We start from the raw sequence: 22,032 nt of genomic DNA, 5'->3' as shown, positions 1-22,032 counted from the left end.
TGATGGAGGCTTTCATGTTGGGTGTGAATTGAGCTGAGCTGTGTGGCAGCCCTCTGTAGACATACCTGCTCCTGTGGGCATGACCCCACAGCCTGGCCCAGCAACGAGGGTTCCCAGAAGCAAACTGCAGACAGGGAACCCCACAGATGGCAGCACCAGGGCTGGGGTGGGCAGAGGCAGGCTGAGCTGCAGCAGCAGATGCACAGAGAGCTCTGCACTCTCACGCCTCGCAGACATCTTTGTTCTGTTCTAGGACAAATCCCTCAAAACACACCTGGAAGTGCAAGTCTGGAAACTGAGACCTGTGCTACCTCCTCACTGTACTTCCCAACCTGCATCCTGCAGCACCTACTGAAGAGCTCCGTTAAAAACAGTCCTTCAAATCCATCAGTCTGTGCTGGACCCCTGTCAAAGGGCTATGTTTATAGCAGAGATTATGGGTAATGATCTTCTAAAATGCCCCTGGATTCTCCCATGACATCCCTCATCTGCTCTGAGTTCGAATTAAGCTGTTCATTCAGCACTTAAATTTTCTAACTTTGTTAAATCTTGTCTGTTACTGGCAACACAGAAACACACAAGCAGGAAAAATGCAACAAAAAAATTCTCCTATTACTGCAACTTTTAAAATGAGCCTTAGAAGCTAACAGAGAACGATACTGTATAAACAAATTGATTTAATTGCACTACATGAAAGAGAAGGCAGGTCTTACTGAAGCAGAGCAGCAGACAGCATGCCAGAACAAAATTCCTCAAAGCAATGGCATATAAATATTGAACAAAATGCAAAAGCCAACTCTGCAGATGGCTTTGGGAAAAGCAGCCACTCTGGCTGCAAATATGTTTCAAAGAATACAACACAAAACCTGGAAATCTGCAAAGCCAAGGAGGAAATCAGTGAATAATCCACTAGATGGAAATCCCCAGCTTCCACAATCAAGTACAGGGTTTGCAAAGACATTTCTAAATCAGTGAGGGATGGGATGGGACAGAAGAGTGTATTTCAGGATTTTGAGCTTTCCCCTTAGCATCACACACTGCCATGCCAGGCATATACCTGCTGCTGGTCTTTGCATACCAATTTAGATATTTAACTTGGGGTGTTAATCTCCCAGCAAAATAATTTAATATCATCTCTGTAGCTGTTACTTTCTTCCAGAGGCCTTTGCAAATGGCATTTCCAACAGATTTAAATATATGATTGCCAATCAAGTGAGCTGCATCCGCTCAATTTGCTTCTTGCCTTTTGCTCAGAAAACCAGCTGAACGATTTACTCACAAAAGCTTCTGAAGCAAAGCAAGAGAGGATTTTGTTAATCTGGATTTGTGAGCCCCAAGCTACTGGCTTAAAATTTGATGATGAATCTGTGTCACTGTGTATTTCCTTCTCCCTTGGGAAAACAAAGAATGGATGGATGGATGTAGAAAATCAGGCTTATTCCTCTTAACTGTAAGAAGTTACCAAAGAGAAATAAATGAGGAGAATTTGGCATTACCTTACCCAGAAAATCAAACCACCCCACACTGGCAGCTTTATGTGATTTGCAGAGTGTGAAAAAGTAACAGATATATATAAAAAATAGCAAATAAGCCCCCAAATCAGACACACAATGCAACGTTTCATGGGTTGCTGAGGCAAGAGAACCGCAGTAGATGCAAGCAAGGCTGCAGCAGTGAGACACAAGTGAAACAAAACACAGTGTCCTTTGCAGGACAGCTCTTTCAGAAGTTGCCAGGCTTTCTTCTGAGAGGCTGAGAGCTCACAACCTCTCTGCACCCAGTATATCCAGCACTCTTTTCAGTAGGCTGACAGAAGGTACCAGTGTGAGCTGGACAGCAGCCACCTTCAAAGGGGTGATGTTTAACACACAGAATTGGAAATTTTTCTCGCAAGAGGTATTTTTCGTCTACAGGACTGGAGGTGCCTGAACATGTGCAGCCAATGCCAACTGGATCTTTCATACAGGGTAATGTGCCAGGAGGCATCAAGTTCCTGCCTCTACAAACATATTTCCTTAACTTGCTTTGAAGGAACAGCTATCCCAGTGCGGACTGGGACCAGATGACATTCAAAAAGTCACATAACAAGTAAGAAGGGGAGCAGGGAATGACTTCCAGTCACTCTGTTGCCCTTGCTGTGCATCACCCTCATCACTGGGCACCACCGTGTGCACAAGAGATCTTATGGAAATCACTTCTAAAACACACAACACAATCTGAAAAGGACTCTGGGCAATTAAAGCAAGTTTGTCATTGTGCCTTGTGCCAACTAAGCTTTCAGGCTTTCAAATCGATCACTTTTCTCATCCTGAGGAAAGATTTCTGCTATGTGTTAAAATCACAATGAAACCCAAGGTATTGACACATAATACTAAGAATATCAGAGATTGGTACAATGCACAGTGTGTTTAGAATTGCAGAATTGTTAATGTAGATTAAAATGCTTTGCCAGTAATCACTCACTTTCCTGACCCAGCTACATGGCTTTTCTTCTTTGCTGCACTCCAGTGCTGCCAAGCTGCACAGCTGGTCCCAGGGGGGGCCAGCCCTGCAGGGGCATCAACGAGTGCCATGAAACTGCTCTGGCCTCAGCTCCTGACTGTGGCATGCAAAAATGTGCCCTGGGAAACTGCCAGAAATATGGAACTCTCTGTGCTGAGCAAGTGGACTAGAGCTGGTACTCCCATCACACACAGCAAGGAGCTGAGGCAAGCAGAGAAACCAGACCCAGTAAGATTCCATGCCCAGAGTGCTTTGTGTTTTCTGGAGCATCCCCTCTGGGGGTCTTCATTGAGCTGGTGTGGTTGGGATAGGCAGTTCAGCAGCAAACACCCACAGCCCTACAAGGAGTTGATGTCCTTCTCTGGTGATGTGAGTCACACCATGACACACAGGCTCTCCTCAGCAGACACTCAGGTACTACACTGTTGGGGGAAGATGCTGGTAAAACATATTAATGTAAAACTACTACTTTAAAATCCTTGCTCCTTAGAGCCTGGAGCATTCATGAAGATGGTACCTGAGAAGGGACAAGCAAAACTGTAGGGACTGAATACCACTGAGGCAATAAAGTGAGATCCAGTATTTAATCATCTTTTCCAATAGCTGCTTCATTTTTTTTTTAAGTATTTCTGAGAGATTTCTACATTTCATCACAGTGAATGGGTGACGATGAAAGATTTTGTCTAGACAGAAGGTAAAGTTTGAATTTTAAAATTAAGTTCTACACAGTGGAATAAAAACCAAATCAGCACAATGCTATGTTTGTCTTAAAGTTAAAAAAAAAAAAAGAAAAAGAAATAAAAAAAGAAAAACAAAAAAATAAAACCCCCAGAAGTTAAAACCCCCAAAGGAATCAAATTTTATTGGTTTGGAAATATGTTCTATCTAAAGTAAATATTTTAAATATTTAATATTAAACATTAGCAAAGATCACTTTGTGGAGATGAAATTAACATCATCAGGGAGTTTTATAAATGGTCTCAATTGCTGCTCTTCAGCACTAACAGCACACAGCATATTTGGTGCAGTGTAGATTTTCTTTTTTTTTTACTTATTTAGTGCCATAGCAGAAGAAGCAATTAGCTGGCATTTCATGGGGCAATCTCCCAAGAACAATCCTGAGACAAGAGCAACTCCACCACAGATCAGACACTGAAGGAGACGCAGCTGGGTGCCCCGCAGACCTGCAGGTGTGTCAGGTTGCCCCACTTGACATCTTCTTGCAGGTTTTTCTTTTCCATGAGCAGCCTTGCCATTCACAAATGCTTCTTCTTTTTTATTGCCTCTGCCCTGACAGCCAAGCTCTTGGCACAGATGGTCAGGACCACAATGAGGACTCCGACCAGGAATGTCACCACGGGCCAGAGGAAGCAGTGCAAGAGAACAGTCTCATCATGGGTGCGCTTCAGCATCACATCATCTGGCCTGTGTAGAGGAGGAACAGAAGATGGAGAAAATATAAATCAGCATGATATGATCAATTCATCATAAGAGAAAGTCATCTAACATGGTAAGAGTAAAGGTGCTTTATTTGCCAAAGTGTTAGAAAATGATTAAGTGGACCACTTCATTCACTGCTTTCATTTGTCTTTTTATCACCAGCACTCATGACAGACTGTGAGAGCATTCCATTTGCAGTGTTTACAGGCTAACAAGTTCATTTGGATTAAAAAAGAAAAAAAAAAGAAAGAAAGAAAGTGTTGGTGCTTTATTCTTCCAGGGAATGTGGTAATCACAAACAGCCATGAGAGATACAGTAGATTGTGACTGTGGAATGCAAAACCACTCTGGCAGAAAGAGAATACCAGGCAGCATTTATACATATCTACCTTAAATGTTATCAGGCCCTGTGAGATGGATTTAAACAGCAATTAAAACCTTGCTTTTAGCTTTGAGCACTGGTGTGTCCATGGGGCTACATAGAGGCTCCTGATGACAGAAGCCCTAGCTGTGATTTGGGTCTGGCAGAGACAAATCCAGCTGGTCAGCACTGGACTGCTGGTGGCCCGGGCTAGCCCAGCTGCACTGGCAGGCAGCAGCCTGCACGAAATCTATCCCCAAGAGGACTACAGCCTGCCCCAGGGTGGCCTCATCTCCTTCCCAGCAGTGGTTGTTTCAGCAATAAGCTGTGATTTGGTGCTGCAGACAGCAGGGCCTCAGTAGACTTGAGAAGGCCCCTACGGGAACACTTTGGCGAGAATCCCACAAAGGTCTGAACCTCCACACCTCCACCAGCATCATCTAATACACAGTCATGGCTGGGTCTGTGGCAGGGGTATGCATTTCCAAAGGGAAACGGAGGAGGAGAATAGCAGGAGAAAGCATCTTGAGACATTTGGATATTTAGCTGTGCCACATGTCTGAAAGATCTGTTGTCCATCTGCCTCTTCCAAGTCTGGGATCTTGTTTGGGAAATGTGATGGCAGGTTTTCCTCATCTCTGGCTCTTTCTGTTCTCCCTTGCAGTTTAACAGTTACTAAATCAGTCTTGTGGTATTTGCACTTTGCTGTTGCTTTCCCATCTACAGCCAGAGACACGCAGTCTGCTGGAAAACTATCTGCAAAGGAGAGAAACAGAACTTTCTCCAATTAGAAAAATACCTGTAGTCTTGACTCATGCTGGTCCACACTTACATCGAACACTCCCATCTCATGTTGCTTCGTCAGCGCCACCTGACACTTCTTGGAGCAACAAACCTCACAGCCTAAAATCCTGGCAACCCAGGCTCCTCCAGCAGTGTCCTGGGAGTTAAGGTCTCCTAACCCAGTGGCACATGGGAGCAGATACCTGTTCAATGGCTCTGCTGTCTCTCCCACTACAGCTCTGTCCTGATCAGAAAGCAGCACTAAGAAAGAATTCTCTGTAGGGGAAAAAGAAGGAACTCTTTTTCCTTCACTGAGAGATTGAATGGAGATGTTTGCAAATCTGCAGGAGCTATAGGAGCCAGACTGCCACACTACACCTGATGCCAGATTTAATTACACCTGCATTTGCATTTGGGGGTTTCTCTCACCCAAAATTTCTGTATGGACAATCCTTTGCACCGTGCCAGCCTGAAAGTGCCCAAGGCTGGCACCATAGTTCTCTCTGTGGTTCTGTAGTAAGGAGCAGAATAAAACAGATTGTGAGCAGCTCAGCTATAGAATTTGAAAGGCAGCAGCATAAAAAAATCAAAAGAATCCCAGGTGTATTCAATTGTGGAGCACGTGAATCTGCACATCCAAAATCCTCCAAATATATAAGCAGGCACAGGTGGAGACTATAAATTGAATAAAGTACTATTAACTTTATGGGTGCAAAGTCACCAATCTGTGCACCTGAACAGAAAAATCCTTTCACAAGAGGTATAATACTGCCCCCTCATAGTTACTGTACCATCACCTGTGAATAACAGAGTGCTAATTGGCAAGGAGAACATAAGCAGGCAACACTCAATCTTCACAGCTCTGAACTTATTAGTGACATTGAATTTTAAGTATTTTTTTAAGCAGATGTTAGTTCAAAAACAAGGGGCAAGCAAAAAAACTAGAAAATTGGATTCAATTAAAGGAAAGAAAATGTGATTGGGGAAAGCAAAATATCCTTTTGACTGAATCTTAAATGTTTTGAAAAACATAGGTACCAAAGGTAGCAGCAATGGATGTCAAACACTCATTACAGGTGTGACTGTGACTTAGTAATTTAAAAGATTTTCCCTTTTGGAAAAGAGTCAAAGACAGAGCCTTTAATCAAGTCTTGAGATGAGGTTTGGGTTTAGATGGGTATTACTGCTATTCTTAGGTACAGCAAGAGTCCCTGTGCACTGGTGTGGCCTCACCTTGATTCCTGTGTGCAGTTTTGGGTGCCACAATACAGGAAAGATGTTAAGCTGTTGGAGAGCATCCAAAGGAGGGACTCGAGGATGGTGAAGGGCCTTGAGGGGAAGCCGAATGAGTAGTGGCTGAGGTCACTTAGTTTGTTCAGTCTGGAGAAGAGCAGATTGAGGGGAAACTTAATTGCAGTTACTCCCTCACAAGGGGAAGAGGAGGGGCAGACACTGATCTCTTCTCTGTGGTGACCAGTGACAGAACCCAAGGGAATGGCCTGAAGTTGTGTCAGGGGAGGTTCAGGTTGGATATCAGAGAAAGGTTCTTCCCCCAGAGGGTGGTTTGGCACTGGAACAGGCTCCCCAGGGAAGTGGCCACAGCACCAAGCCTGACAGTGTCAAGAAGCATTTGGACAATGCACTCAGGCACATGGTGTGACTCTTGGGGATGGTCCTGCACAGGGTCAAGACCGGGATTCAATGATCCTTGTGGATGCCTTCCAATTCAGAGTATTCTGTGATTCTGTGGCACTCGAAACACAGTAATGTAACTTCTTTGGGTTTGCTTGGCAAAGCTATCAGTTTTGACTACTTTTTTAAGGTGACTTGCCTGCTCCCACAGTCTGAGGGCTTGTTGTTTTACTCAGAACCAGAAAAGGAAAGGTGCTCTGTTCCTGGGGAAGATTTCTCATGGTAAAGATCTGTCTTTGCTGGAAAGCCTAAAAGCATCACTCCCCTGGTACTGAGGCAGTGATGTTGAGCACAGAGGAGGTACATCATGCCTAGAAACACCTTTCTTTTCCCTGTGAAAATCAGCAGATATAATTAAATTTGTTGCCTTGTTCCTGTAAGTACAGTGTCTTTAATAAACCTGTCTTTGCTCTGTGACTTTCATATAGTACTTCAGTTCAAAGATGTTGGCAGAGGGGTTGCACATACTCCCCCTAAGCTTGGTTATTGGCAATCTCTTCTTTCTAGCAGTGCTGCCATTCAGGTTTCCAGTAAATGCAAAGCCTCTTGAGGGGATGCACCCAAAGTCCCAACACCAGTTATCTGTGGGGCCACACCAGCTGCAATAGTTACCCATGCACAAAACAGCAGCAGAAGCAAGAAAGAGACCTAGGGGGAAAAAGGGGGAAACCCCCTGATAATTGCAAGCCACGCTCAGGCATTCAGACCTGGTTCTTGCTGTAAGCAGTGGTGGGCACTGTGCAACACCATTAGTGCCCAGAAGTGGTCCCAGGGTGAAAGAACAAACAAACTGGGAAAAAAAATCCCTGAAGATGTCTCTGCCTTAACCCTGAAAACACAGCTTTCCCTTTCACTGGACAGACAAGGAGGGAGGAATTTTGTTTTCATTGCTAAAAGGTGAGACCAGGACTTATTTTTAGCAGGACTTTGAGCTCTGGGCTAAACCCTTGTGGAGCTCTGAGCAGGGCTAACTGGATTAGCTATTGCATTATACAACACATCCCTGTTAGGTTCTGCCAAGTAGTTCAAACAGACACCAGATAAAACAGGCCTCCATCAGAGCCTTCAGAGCAATTACTGAACATCATGGGAAGAATTGCAGTGCAGGGATTACCAAAAAGTCATGTAGGACCAAAAGGTTACAGGCTCATAAACATTTCAGTCATCACTTATGAACCACACTGTGTACCTTATGTTGCACAACAAAAGCTGACAGAGGTGGAGGTGCAGGATAGGGAAACTTTACAAATATTTTTGTATTCAAACAATCTGGATTTAGTGATGTTTGTAATACACTGATTTTTTCCCCCAGATATTCACATCCCTTCGCTCTGACAAGCAATCATTTTTTCCCTTATTGTTGCAAGATGCACAAATCCTCAGCTGGATGGCTGCACACAGAGGCAGCACAGTGTCTTACTGACAGTAAAGTCCTTTCCCCCTCAGGCCCAAGCACTGCTCCACAGGTGCAGGGAATTAATTTAGAAAACTGTGAAGTAACAGAGCAAACTAAGATTTATGTTCCAATATTAATGGATGAGCAGCCCTACTACCTGAGCACCCTTGGCTTATACACATAATTATTCTGAGATAAGTGGGAACCCTTCAGGGTACACCAACAACATACAGGTTGTCACTAGTCACTTGAGAGGGTTTGCTCTTCAAACATCTGATGAATTTGTGTACAGCATCCTGCAGCAAACACAGGGGAGGTTAAAGTGTGGCTGGCTCATCTGCTGTGCCACAGCAAAGGAAACATAGAGTGTTCTTGTGTACAGGACAAACCCAGAGCTAAAATGCAATAAAGCCCCACAGATCAGCCACTAATAAGAAATTACTTGACACAGGTTACTCTGCTTGTCTCTGCATGGCATGAGACAGTGAGGTCTGAGCTCATGGCAATCTTAGTTTCTCTCTTTTTTTCTTGTTGTGGATGTCAATGAGACCAGGAACATGAAGAAATAAAGTGACAGGATCTCCCCCATCCTGCCTGCTCCCGCACCTGTCCCACTTTAGGGCATAGAGCTGTGGCCCTTGTTTGCATGAGGTCATGACTGTGGAACCCCGGGACACTCGGTGTGAGATCCAGAACACTGAAGCCCAAGAGCTCAGTGCCTTCTCAAACCTTTGGCAACAGCCTGAGAACTTCATCTGAATTTGTCTTTTATTTGAGAGTCTGAAACACTGGAGGTTGGTTTCTGCTGTGCAGGGCTCCCTTCAGACTAGGGTATCATCATGTGAACAGACAGGCACCTTCACCAGAGGTCCAGAAAAGCAACTTCCCCATGCCACTTGAACCCGTCGTCCCAAAGCTTGTCAGAGAAGCATGGGACACTAAAGGTAGGTGCCTACAGTGGCAAAGCAAAACCTTGCTCTTCAGTAAAGCACTGAGCTCTAAGCTAAGCTGCACTTTGGCTCCCTAAGATAAATGTCAGGCAGCTGGTTTTGCTGGGCAGTTTGATTTACAGTAACTAAGAATGGTTGAAATTGCCAAGTCTGCTTCTCGTTGCTTTTGTATAACTTTGAACTGCAATGGCATCCCCTTTTTTGTCTTTTCAAAGTAACTTGTTGAAACATGCACCACCAAACCGAAGGGAGATGTTACCCAACAGTACACTCTGCATGCAGCAACAATTCTGACAATGAAACGGAACTAAATTCAATGAAGAGGAGATGATGTGTCGGGGTCCCTCCCCCCTGCCATGTGGTCCTGGGAGAGGGGCCCTGGGGGGAGGCACGGGGTTTCCTTGCCCCTGGTCAGCCTCGTTCCCCATGGGTTGTTTTGTGTTACCCTGCGTGGGCAAAGGACCCTCGGGTCCCGGGATTGAGCAGTTCCTGGGCAGATCCCGGCCTTGTGGCTGGAGAAATAAACATCTCTGAAACATCTAGCAAGGATCTGTCCATAGATATTTCTTTTCCATGGGCCTCGTTGTTTGATACATGTGTTACAGTATCCACACTGTAACAATGATGCTCATTCATTGCCTGTATTTTACCTAGACTTTTATTCTTCTGCTTCAAAAGGGAGAGTATTAACATTACAAGTACTAGATTCTCTAAGGAACTATTTACTATATGTTTTATACAGACTGGCAGAGAACAGTTAACTTATCCACAAAGTGAAAAAAATACTGTCAGAAAGTATGCACACTTCTGTTTTGAAGGGAACAGACTTTTCCCTCAGTTTGTTATGGTTCCTTTTTACGGCTTCACAGGCTGCTTAGTCATCATTGCTCTAAAAGTATACCCAAGCAAGCACATTCCTAGTCAGCAGAACTTATCTCCCAAAGCTCATTGCTATCTCCAGAAGAAAATAGATGGGGTACACGCTTCGGCTTAGACTATCTTCTAGTATCTCTGGCAGCGAGCCACTCTTATGCTGCGTATGAATTGTTGTAGGATCAGCAAAAGGCAGTGTTTCAATGCAGCCATTGTGCTGGCAAGAACTTTTAGCAGTATAGGATTCAGCATCTTTAAGGAAAAACTCTGCCTGAGTGCTGCACAAATCCTCAGTGCCAGCTTACATAAACGGCAGACGCTAGGTAGCATGCAGCCTCAGAAAAACTTTGTCTTTGCTTCGCCTAAATGTGATGTGAGAATCAGCTCACATAGCTCTGGACACCTACCACCCTACACTCCTTTACAGGAGAGAAATAAGCACCTCTGGGCATCTGACCTGTATCAGGCATTTACTTTGGGGTAAGATATAAGGCTCCTGTTTCTCTCCACTGACTAAAAAAGTTAACTTTCACATCATCCTTTCCACACCAGGTTAGACGTATCCTAGCCATGACTTCTCCTGCAGACAATCCCATGTTTCTGACTCTCCTGCTCACTTGGACAGTGGCTGTTGCAAGTCCCAGTTCCCAGGAGCACAAGGAACTGGCAACACCTGCCTGCCCAGAAAAATCAAAATCATAACTCAGCTCCTGGTTAGCAGATCCAAGCATTGGCACCTTGTGGATCAGAGGACACCCAAGAAGGTCCCTGACAGGGCTGATGTCATCAAACAGGGTGCCCTAAGTTTTAACCTCTGCATGCAATAATGTTTCTTTCCCCTCTAAAGGAAAAAATGTTGCTACAAAGCTTTGGTGGTGTCACTCTGCGAAGAGTTAACCAGGAAAAACAAACACACCCTATGCATGCTGACCAGGTCTACAGTCTCTCCTGGGAGACAACAATTACAGCCAGCCTAGGACAAACCTGAAGCCCCAAGGCACTCAGCAGGACACCCACAGGACAGTCAGGCATTTCTCTGCCTGCCACCCTGCTCCAGCTCGAGGCCCAAGCACACTGGCATCCACTTTCCTCCAGTTTGTCTTCCTGAACTTAAATATCTGGTGGCAACGCTCCCACACTGAGCCCTGAATTGCACCTGCAAGTCACGAGCTATTCCTTGATCTATTTAACTTCCAAGTGTTTGTGGGATAGGACTAACCTCATCCTGCCACCACATTACCTTTTATTTCCTGGCATATCACCACCAGAAAGGGACAGGAAAAAGGAATCCCTCCTCTTTTTTGTTTACTGAAGGAAGGAAACCACATGTCACTCTCATACACATGGAAGTCACATCAACATTGGCAGTAAAAGTAAGAACTGAAACAGAAGGGGAGATGCTTTAGGTTATGACTTTCTGCTCTGCAAGCATGTATGAAACCTGGCAGTTCTGTGGCTGTTTATTACATGTATCTGATCCATCAATCCTCTATGAACACAATTCCTGAATTAGTTTGTAGTATTTACTGATGTTCCCTTTTCTTCCATGAGCACAGTAGAGTTTATTTTCTGTGGAGGAAAGGAACGTTACTATGCACACCAGAAATCTGCCATCTGAGTCTTAAAAGCCAAGATGCTTTTTGCCATAAAAATTGCATGTTTTAAGGAAAACTTTTCTCAGTTTTATATTTTTACTTCAAGTGGTGAAAATACTCCTTTCCTTTCCATATAGCTTTTCATCAACAGAACTGTCTTGCAAAGTTCTGCACTGAGCTCTGTGTGATAAACCACATCACTCTGGAGGGGGTCTGCACATGTGTATATACATCTGGAGGGGGTCTGCACATGTGTATATACATATGCATGCATTTATATATAATTTCAAACAGAACCAATGGACAGCTGTTAAGCAGATGCATAAGCACTCCTGCCTAGCCAAAGGGAGATTACTCACCTCAAGTGCTGATTAAAATAGCATGTAAATGGTTGAGAACCCACTTTCTCTTTCCAGTATTTCTGCTTGTACGTGACGTTCTCAGAGTTCTCCTGATCATCTCTTGCACAGGGAGGGATGTATGAACACTGCCAAGACACATTGCAAAACAGAGTTATTTCTGTGTTCAAGAACACAGGGCATCACTGCTCTGCGTTTTCCTCATGATACCAGCATGACTGAAATGGACAGACAATAATAAACAAAAGCTCCAAAGAAACAAAAAAGAAATATTAGCTAAACTTCACTTCAAATGCTAATTATTCTGTGCAGGTACTGGAAAAGAATATAACAGCATTCAGAAAGAAAACAAAGGCTTTGTCATGTTTGCTCCACTGTTAAACCAAACCACCTCATAACATCTTGGGGTTTGGCATGATTAATGTGAATATGATCATTTCATTTTGATGTATTTTTAGCCAGCTGCATGGATTGGATTTGAATAACTTCCTATTTTCAGTGAGGCACATAATCACAAGTTTTTTTAAATATCATTCTAATAAATAGCACAAAGAGTCCAGCAAGCTTTCCCAGGTGATGGGATATCTGGCTGATGTCCTCTTACAAAAGAAGGTATTCTCCCACTGTTACAACCCAGGGAAACAAGCAAAAAGGTTCACAGCCCTGCTTCAGCAGAAAGGTTCAGCATCTGCTTCTGCTGCACAGAAGTCAAGGAGAGCTGAGCATGCAGCTGAGCTATCTGCAGATCTCACCCTCAGACATCTGCTTCAAAGCCCAGAGATCAAGTGAAATTCCTTCCCCAGCTTGGTGCCCTTGGGACTGGGCTTTCAGAGGCTCCCCCTTGGGTCACACACACAGATACCTTGTTTCCAAGTCTTTGACACACCACCCTTACCTCCTAACCACAGGCAGCTAAACAATAGAAAACAAGTAGTGCACTGAATCAAGTGTCACCACTATCAGAGTCCAGTGTCCAAGCACAATCCCTCCCATTTTTACCAGGCATCCATACAGGAAATCATGCTAGGAGATGTTGAACCACACTGAGTAACACAGCTTAACTGACCCTCTGATAGCACAAAGGCTTTTCACCCTGCAGGATGTATGGACATCAAGGTTCCAGGTGCACACACAGAATTTTAATTCCTTTAAAATTGGGAGTTGCAACCAGAAAAAAAAGTGACTGGGAAGGTAGCTAAAAAGCCTCCTATTTAGGAAGGATGAGGAAGCAGGAAGTGAAGGGTGTGGGAAGCCCCTAAGGGCATGCGTACGTCTGATCACAACATTAATTTCTCCACAGTATCCTGAAGGCAGGAACAACCAGGAGAGGGATACCCTCTCTAATATGAGAATAAAGATCACTCACTGTGCCCAGTGAGTGCTTCCTCTCCTTCTGCTGCAGTTTCACAGGGGCCTACCTTGCCCCCAGCTGCACACTATACCTAAGACGTACAGACCTACAAGTCCATGTCCACCATACAACAGCTTGAAGATTTGCCGTTCCAAGGGGAAGGGAGAAATCTCAGGGTTTTATTTCCCTGATCATGTAAAATCTGACCACTTCTGTCAGCACCTGCCATTGCTGCCAGTGTCTTGCATGCTTCAGACTGAAAGAATCTGCAAGGTCTTCCTTTTTGCTTCCAAACTGAAACCTACCTTTTCCACATGCAAGGATCCCCATTTTCACATGGATTGCTGTCTGGTGTTGCCATGGCACAGAGCTCCCTTTAGTTCCCTGTTTACGTTACCCTTAACAAGGGTTGTCCCACTGATGATGATGAAGGACAGAAATGAGCAGCAACACCAGTCTACTTCAGAAACCAGAATGCAGGATTTGTCACATACAGTTGTTGCCATCTTAGATAATATTCCTTGTTCGGCAGTGTTTTTGGTTTGGTTGTCTACTTTGGAAGCATCAAACACCCTCCTTTCTCCTCCACATTCCCAGTGCATAAACACATCTGTGCAGCAGCTGGGCAGAGTCAACAAATTTGGCACGAAGACACCTGAGAGCACTGCTGGCTCTGCTCTGCCCCTCTGACAGCACCAACGTGCTGCACCATCCCATCTGGTCCCCTCCTCACTGCTTGGCCCAAGGTCCAGCACTTCCAACACTCTCCACCCTGATGCGTTCCTTTATGGAGCATTTCCTGCTTTGGAAATGGCACCATATCCCATCAGTTGTGCACTCATTGCCTACATCTGACTGTAGTCACCACCCTGTTCATCCCAAGCCCCCAGCTTGTAGGTAGCCCCCAAACCAGCCACTATTTACCCAGCACACAAAATGCAGAACTAGACAAAACAGCTAAGTACCAATATACATTATTTTGCCTAAATTCACTCAGCTATCTCAAAACTCCTATTCCTGTGTTACTGGCTCCAGTACACATATTTCCTCTATCCTCTGAAATGTTTCTTCCTCCTGGCTGAGCCTACTGCTGTCCTCTGCTATGAAAGTGCAACCACCCCACCACTCCTGGCTAAACTTTCTCTGGATCCTTCAGAGACCTTCCACCCCCACAAAATATTCTTGAATCCTTCACAAAGTTCATAACCTAGTGAACTGTTGTTTAGCCCCATCCTGAGTTTCAGGCTTAGAAAAAACCAGAGAGGTCTCTTTTCCCAAGAGATGTCCATCTGAACAGACAAGTATCAAGCTTTAACAGTCTTCCAGGACATTTAATCACAGAGTACTTCACTTTTTTTTCCCATCAGTCCCCATGCTGTTAGCTCAATATGAAGATGCTAAAACATTGAGTTTTTCAGGGCAGGGATTTTTCTTGGTATGGAAGATGTAAAGGGGCCCAAGGACAGTTTCTCCAGGCAACACTTCTGTATTTTGGCATGCCAAAGCAAGACAGTGTATGGGAGTATCGCCAGTACCTACAGGAGGGACACCTGGAAGTTGGGCACAACAGTGAATATTTTCCATAACTCAAACTTCACATCATTCTCTGCACAAGTAATCCCAGCTGACAGAAAGCATGCTGGATATATTTCTACCTCTTCCTCTTTATCTTCATGTGAAAAATGCAAAGGAGACACCCGGGGTCTTGCCTTAAATTGATGTGATCTCTCTGCTTCAGCCTGTTAAGGATTAACAGTCTTGAAGAGAGGAGTGGTCCCTGTCCAAATATGAATCCCAGGGGCTGCCCTGAAACATCAACTCAATGTGACAAAGGCCTTGAGCCACAGAGAACACCCAAGGTGCAATCCCAGTGTGAACATATCAGCTGCTGCACAAGCACTGGAGCTTGTTCGCCTCCCCAGGATGCCAGCAAAGTCCCACCAACCCAAGGTGCACTTTGTCCCTTTCAGATTCACAGGGAGTGGATCTCTACACTTCTAGGGCACTTTGCTTGACCAGCTGTATCACCCTCCAAAGCAGAGTCAGCAGGCAGATAAAAGGGAATCATAACCTCACAAATTTTGCTGCTGTGAGTTGATGGAGGAATGTGAAATAACTTCCTCTTTGGCAATAAGCAGTTCCTGAAACATTAATTCTGCAGTCCTCCCTTGCAAGACATGGCATGAAATACTGGCGTCAAAACATAAACGAATGCCAGCTGAAAGCAAGCTAGGACACCAGTAAAAATGTCAGTGAACAGCTAATACATCTTTACACCAATGTTTTGTAGGACTTGTATCTGTGTTTGCTGCTGGATGATCCCACTTCAGTGTCCCAGCAGATGCCTGGGAAGATTTCTGGTCCTTCTGAACACTTCATGAGGGCAGATGTTCTTCCATATCACAGAGAAAGAACATATGCATGAACTCTTGACTATGGTTTAAGTTCCAGGTTGCATTTCATGCTTTTCAAAGATTAATTCTTGCCTAATTCGGTCATATTTTTAATTAAAAAAAAGACAGACTTTGTAGACTACAAGACAAGTCCAAGAAGGTTTCAAATGCAAAGAGACATCAGGGTCCAAAGTAGAAGCAAGTCAGCCCAACAGAAGACAAACCAAAGTCATTCAGGAGCAAGACTTCAAACTCAGTTTCCAAGTGACATGTTGAGGACCATCCTCCTAGCTCCTGGTGAACTGTGGGACAGAGTATGTACCATCTGTTCGGTACAGCAAAGACCCACAACGTGTACAGATCCACCTGCAGCCCATGGTGGACCCCACACCACAACAAAGGGATGCCCAAAGGAGGTTGTGACTCTGAGGGAAGTCCACGTGGGAGCAGGGTCCTGGCACAACCTGTGATCCTGTGGGGGACCAATGCTGGAGCACGTTGTAAGGAACTACAGCCCGTGGGAAGGACCCACGCTGGAGCAGGTAATGGAGAACTGTCTCCTGTGTGAGAGACCCAACACTGGAGCAGGGAAAGATTGTGAAGAGGAAGGAGTGCCAATGCGTGATGAACTGACCACAGCACATATTCCCTGTCCCTCTGTCCTGGTGGGAAGGAGGAGGTAAAGAAAGTCAGGAGTGAAGTTAAGCTCAGGAAGAAGGGATGGGTAGCAGAAAGGCATTTTTAGATTTGATTTTATTTATGCAGTACCCTTCTCTGATTTAATTGGCAATAAAGCAGATTAATTTCCCTGAGTCAAGTCCATTTTTCCCATGACGGTAAAGGGTGAGTGATCTCTCCCTGTCCTTATCTCAACCCCAAGCCTTTCATAACATTTTCTCTCTCCTGTCCACCTGAGGATGGGAGTGATACAGCAGCTTTGGTGAGGACCTGAAGTCCAGCCAGGGTGAACCCACCCCACCAAGCAGTATGTGAGCTTCTCCTAACTTTGTGAGTGAGTGTTTCCATTCACTACTGGGTTACCTTCATGGCATGGAAGGCAGGAAGCGCTGCCACAACCATCCCACTGGGGCAGGACATGAGCAGGTGGGCTCACTCCATTAGTACAAAAAATTGCCCCTTCCTGAGGGGGGCTGAGTGTACTGAGGGAATTGGAGCTGAGCACCATGTCTAGCTTCCACCTGCATCTGTCAGTGCAGATGATCAGCAGCAGCACAATCCACTGGGAGTGACCAAACCCATGACCCCTCACAGAGGCTTAAGGCTGGCAATGGTGCCCCAGGTGAGACAAGTGGGTGGTAGGGGTTTATCCATGGCCCCTGGTGCTGCTTCCAGAGGAATTGCTAGGCACCATCTGCACAGGCACCAGCCCAAACACAGATCTAAATGCTTCACCAGATGCACCAGACTCTCACAAAATTATCGTGAAGTTATATTTTGTTATGAAACCTCCTCTGTCATGGGTCATATTTAAGAGAGTCCAAAAATTAAGCCAAATCCTATTTACAAGTGCACAGAAGACACGACTGCACAGAAGACATGACTGCACATCATCTTGTCAGGTGGAGCTGTTACAGGAGCACGGGTAGGTGTGAAGTGCAGACAAGGAGCAGCAGCTGGTTTGGTCCCCTGCCCACAGACAAGGATGAGGAGAATTAGGTCTTGCTGCACAGCTGCTAACATCTGTCTTACCAGTCACTCCACTAAAAGTTTCTTGGGCAAAAGAGTGGGCAACTTCTTCCAATCCTACACTTAACTGCAGATGTAGGAAGGGAAATGTCTAAAAACCCACAAATCAGACCTTTTAGCAGCTGACAGACTCCCCTGTCATTTTCCCCAGTCAGACTCATGGCCTGATCCCTGCGCTGGCTGTATGTGCCACCAACGTACCTGATGGCCAGAGAGTGATAGCAACAAATTGACTTTGGAATTAATCCTGCTTAAGCTTTATCTCAGAGATTATTATTGCTATCAAGGCAGCTGAAGAAAGGCTACTGTCACTCCAATGAAATTTCTTCCTCTGAGACAGCAATCAAAAAAAAAAAAAAAGAAATCCACAGATCACTCAGACTGAACACAAATGTAATCGTGTCCGGTGCTTTATATATACATTCCTGGATTAACTCTGACCCAGCTATATAATCTTTTAAGAGCTAAAATGAATCCTGGGCTGTACAATGATGTGATTATCTTGGAAAGAAAGAGAAGAAAAAAATTCTTTTTCCCTCATTTAGAAAAAGGTTTTTCCTCACTAGAACAGACAGATTCATCGTTGTGATATGTTTATATGTCAGCCCACTCTACTACAGAAAGCAGAAGACTTTTACTCAAAGACAGGGGATTTTTGGGGGGAGTGAAGCTACCAGCTGATTTAGTACTGTTGTGTGTTGTAAGGAGCCTGAACTATGCCTTTTCCACACTATTGATTTACAGGGGAAAATTGCTACCCTACAAAGAGAAGCAGCTAAGCAGAAAGTAAAATTTAAAGACTGTTGAAAACAAAATTGGTCTTTTTTTTCCCTTCTAGCTGGTTGGAACTGATTAGCATATTGCATGTATGTCTAAGTGCACGAACACAAGGAAACACAGGGCAAAACCATGATGGGAACAGGAAGGGTTAAACAGCTCCCTAAGTGTTTCTTCACAAATGCATACTGGATCCCGAGCATTAAATCCAGCAGATTCCTACTCTGTTGCTCTAACTAAGATATTTAAGCATAAAATCCTGAAAGTTTTTAAAGACAGTGAGACTTTAAAACAAAAATTAAAGGAGAGTACAACTGTTTGCCTCCACAGACACTGAAACAGGGAAAAAAAGGGAAAACCAAAGCAACAGATATAGACTTCAGTTCCTTACAAAGGTGCATTTTCTTGATGAGACCTAACCAACTTTTCTTCTTACTTTGTTTTACATAAGCTTCTTAAAGTAGGGAAAAAAATTAGAGCATGTTTTTTTCTACATAGTTTTCTACTGAGGTAAATTCAATTTCTACCAAAGAAAACAGCTACATCAAAAAAATGCATCCTTTCTGCTTGGTCTCATCTGGTAAATCAGATTTAATCCTCAGCAATCAATATCCCAGGGTAAACAGCTCACACCTAGAGATGCAAGGTGGAAGGTAAAGAAAACAGCTTATATTTGTAAAAGCAGAAAAATACCACACACTGCCAACACACAGCCCTGTTTCCTTATTAATAGTTAACATAAAATTAATTGGTAAATAAAAATAGTTTTCTGAGTGACATATACAGGCATTACTTCTGAAGCATGGGTTGCCTCTCTGCAATTACAATTCAGCCCTTAGCCAGGTGCAATCCTTCTCTTCCCACCACATTTTCAGAAAGGCAGAAGAAAATAAGATCAAGAAGTAAAAACAGAACAAAACACTTGGACTAGGCAGAAAGGTATTGTGGTCGTAGTCCAATTTGAAAGCCGCTGCTGAACCTGTAGATACTGCCAGAGTTGCTGAGTCCAGGCATTCTGGTGGCAAGGCTCAGCTCTTGCCTCCTATCTCCCACCTCCCATCATTGCTGGAGGAGGCCACAACAGAGCCATAGGACCATGCTCAGGGAGAGCCATGCTGCATCCTCTGCAGGGCCACATCCTCTTCCATCCTGTATCAAATGGGTGGCTTGTCTCCTGCATTTTACCAACTCCCCCCTGCCCACCTGAAAATGGAGAGATGTATAGAGAAGTCCTGGAGCTCAGACAGCTAGGGCACTCCCAGCATACCTCTGCCACCACAGCCCTCTCCACAGGGTGCCTGGCAGCAGCACTCCCAGGGAAAGGTTTGCAAAGCTCCCTCACAGGCCAACATTTCATCTTTTTTGCAATCAGGCACCATCCAGCACTGCATCTTCATTATCACTCATAATGTCTGAGTGGTGCCAACAATTTAATCCAAATCCTGTCAGATTTACCATCCTGCTACTTACTCTGCTGATTTTTGCCCCAACCACCCTTCCAAGCTGCCAAGGGGAAAAAAGCAACCCTCAAACCCTGCGTGTGAAACTTAACCTGCCATCCAAGGGACAGAGCACGAGTGCAGGTATGACTGAGAAGATGCAAGGCTGTACATCCCAACTGGACACCCAAGCACGTTTCCTCGCCCCTGCCAGCAGACCCTGGCATCATGCTTAGCATGACCCTTGGCACTATTTTACACCCACACCTCAGTCAAAGAGCTGAAATTTCCTTCTCCAGTACACTCCCAATTTCAAGTTCTTTCAGGGGTAGGAGGATTCCAACAGCTTTTTTTTTCCTTCTGCAAACTACTTAATAAGATGTCCTCCACTCAGGTACATGCTGTCAAGGCCATCTTTACCCAGCATAAAAAGAAAAAGGAGAAGGCAGGATAACCACCTTTAAAGAAAGAGAAAGCACAAGTCACACATTGCCTTCGGACTTCCCCAGTTTGCTTGAAGATGCAACTTTCACAACTTCTTCATTTGGTCGTTTTTCATGTGGGTGATGGAGAAGTTTAAGAATCAAAAAGCATGGAGCAAACTTCTGTTTCGGAGCAGCCCCTTCTCCAGCGCCCCGCCAGCAGTGGCTCCATTAACATTTCTCCGTGTGCTTTGGGAAGCGGCACTGGGAAGCCCCCACCCTCCGGGACGCGCAACCCAGCGGCACCGGGCACGGCTGGAGCAGAGCTCCCCGCCGGCAGCAGGAATCTCTCCTCGTCTCCCCACCCGCGTCCCGGGGCTCCGGGGGGCTGCGGCCGGGGAACGGCAGCGGAGCCTCCGCTGGTCTCCTTGCGCTGCCGCCCGGGGGCTGCGCTCCGGGCGCGGGCGGGACGGACTGGAAATGGGGCTGGTCGCGAAGAATTATGAGTGTGTGTCTGTGTGTGTGTATAGTGTGTGCGCATGAATCATGCTTAGTATACAGTATAGTGTAATACACTATAAAGCATACTATATAGGTATATACAATATACAATATACATATAGGGTATGTTACATTATACTATATAGAATCACAAAATATCCCGAATTGGAAGGCACCCACAGGGATCATCAAGTCCAGCTCCTGGCCCTGCACAGGACAGCTCCAAGAATCACACCATGTGTTTGAGAGCAAACGCTTCTTGAACTCTGTCAGCTTTAGTGCTGTGACCACTGCCCTGGGGAGCCTGTTCCAGTGCTCAGCCACTCTCTGGGTGAACAACCTTTTCCTGGTATCGAGCCTAAACCTTCCCTGAGATGTTAATGTTATATATATAGGAACACAACATATAGATGTACAGTGTATACTATGTTTATAGATATCCACTATAGAGATATACTACTTTTTGCTGAGCAACAAGCAGAGCGGCATTTTGGACAGATGCTCCCCCACTTCACTTACCACCCCCCACCTCCCCAAAGAGAAAAACCCGCACCGAGCAGAGGGCGGGCGCCAGGGGTGGTGAAAGGGCACCGACCTCCGCGGCGGGACCACCGCCCCGCATTTGGGGAGAGGAGGGCGTTCGCGGGTCTCACCTTGGGGTTGGTGCGCAGCTGCCGCTCGTCCTCATGGAGCAGGGCGGGCGCGGAGGAGCGGGAGGTGCGGACCAGGACCTGGAGGCAGGGGTAGCGGGCGGTGCCGCGGCAGGCGGCCCCGCAGGAGAAGGTGCAGGCGAAGCGCTCCCCCAGCTGCCGCACCGCCAGCACCGTGCAGTTGGCGGAGCCGCCGCCGCCCCGCTCCTGCAGCGCCGGGCGAAGCCAGCAACAACCCAGACCCAAGAGGGAAAGCAAGCCGGCGGCGATGAGGAGGAAACCCAGCCGCATGCTCTTGTCCTCCGCCTCCGTGTACTCGTAAGCCGCCCGGCTCCTCGCCATCGCCCGGCTGCCGCTGGCATCCGCCGCCGGGCATCAGCCACTGCCATCGGCTAAAGCTCCCGCCGCTCCCCGCCTCCCTCCCCGCCTCCTCCGAGGCTGAGTGTGCGTGTAACCAGCACGAAAAAAAAATTAGATAAATAAATAAAACGGAAATTTAATCCCGTCTGACCTAATTCAGGGCCCTCCGGGGGTGGAAAGGGACAGCTTGCAACGGGATTATCTGACCCTGGAGATTTGCTGGGCGGAGGGCTAGTCCGGATTAATACTAGGTACCATCATGCAATATACAATATCTAGAAGAGGGTGGGTGGGTGGGGTCCTCTGACTGCATTGTGGCCCCCCTCTAAGGCAACATCTCACCACTGGCTTGGAGTTAAGTCCTGGAGAGCCTGTGTAAAGTCCTCTTTAGAATCCCCAGGCACCAAAGTCTGCAAGGTCTCTATGTATAGAGGAGGAAACTGATCTGAAATTAAAGAAATTAAATCTTCAAGTGGGAAGG

General features: G+C 45.6%; 1 protein-coding gene across 1 annotated transcript; it reads right to left on the bottom strand.

Moving 5' to 3' along the window:
- Nucleotides 1-3,370: 3,370 nt before the first annotated feature.
- Nucleotides 3,371-21,533, bottom strand: KCNMB4 (potassium calcium-activated channel subfamily M regulatory beta subunit 4). The gene is made up of 3 exons (XM_069003895.1): nt 21,195-21,533; nt 11,952-12,079; nt 3,371-3,927 (listed from the first exon to the last, which is right to left on the bottom strand). Exons 1-3 carry the CDS (start codon nt 21,531-21,533, stop codon nt 3,759-3,761), a joined length of 636 nt encoding a protein of 211 aa, XP_068859996.1. The 3' UTR covers nt 3,371-3,758.
- Nucleotides 21,534-22,032: the final 499 nt, after the last annotated feature.

This window comes from Aphelocoma coerulescens, chromosome 1A (assembly GCF_041296385.1).
Source record: "Aphelocoma coerulescens isolate FSJ_1873_10779 chromosome 1A, UR_Acoe_1.0, whole genome shotgun sequence".
Classification (NCBI taxonomy): domain Eukaryota; kingdom Metazoa; phylum Chordata; class Aves; order Passeriformes; family Corvidae; genus Aphelocoma; species Aphelocoma coerulescens.
Note: the sequence above shows the minus strand (reverse complement) of the source record. Positions and strands in the feature narration are given on the sequence as shown.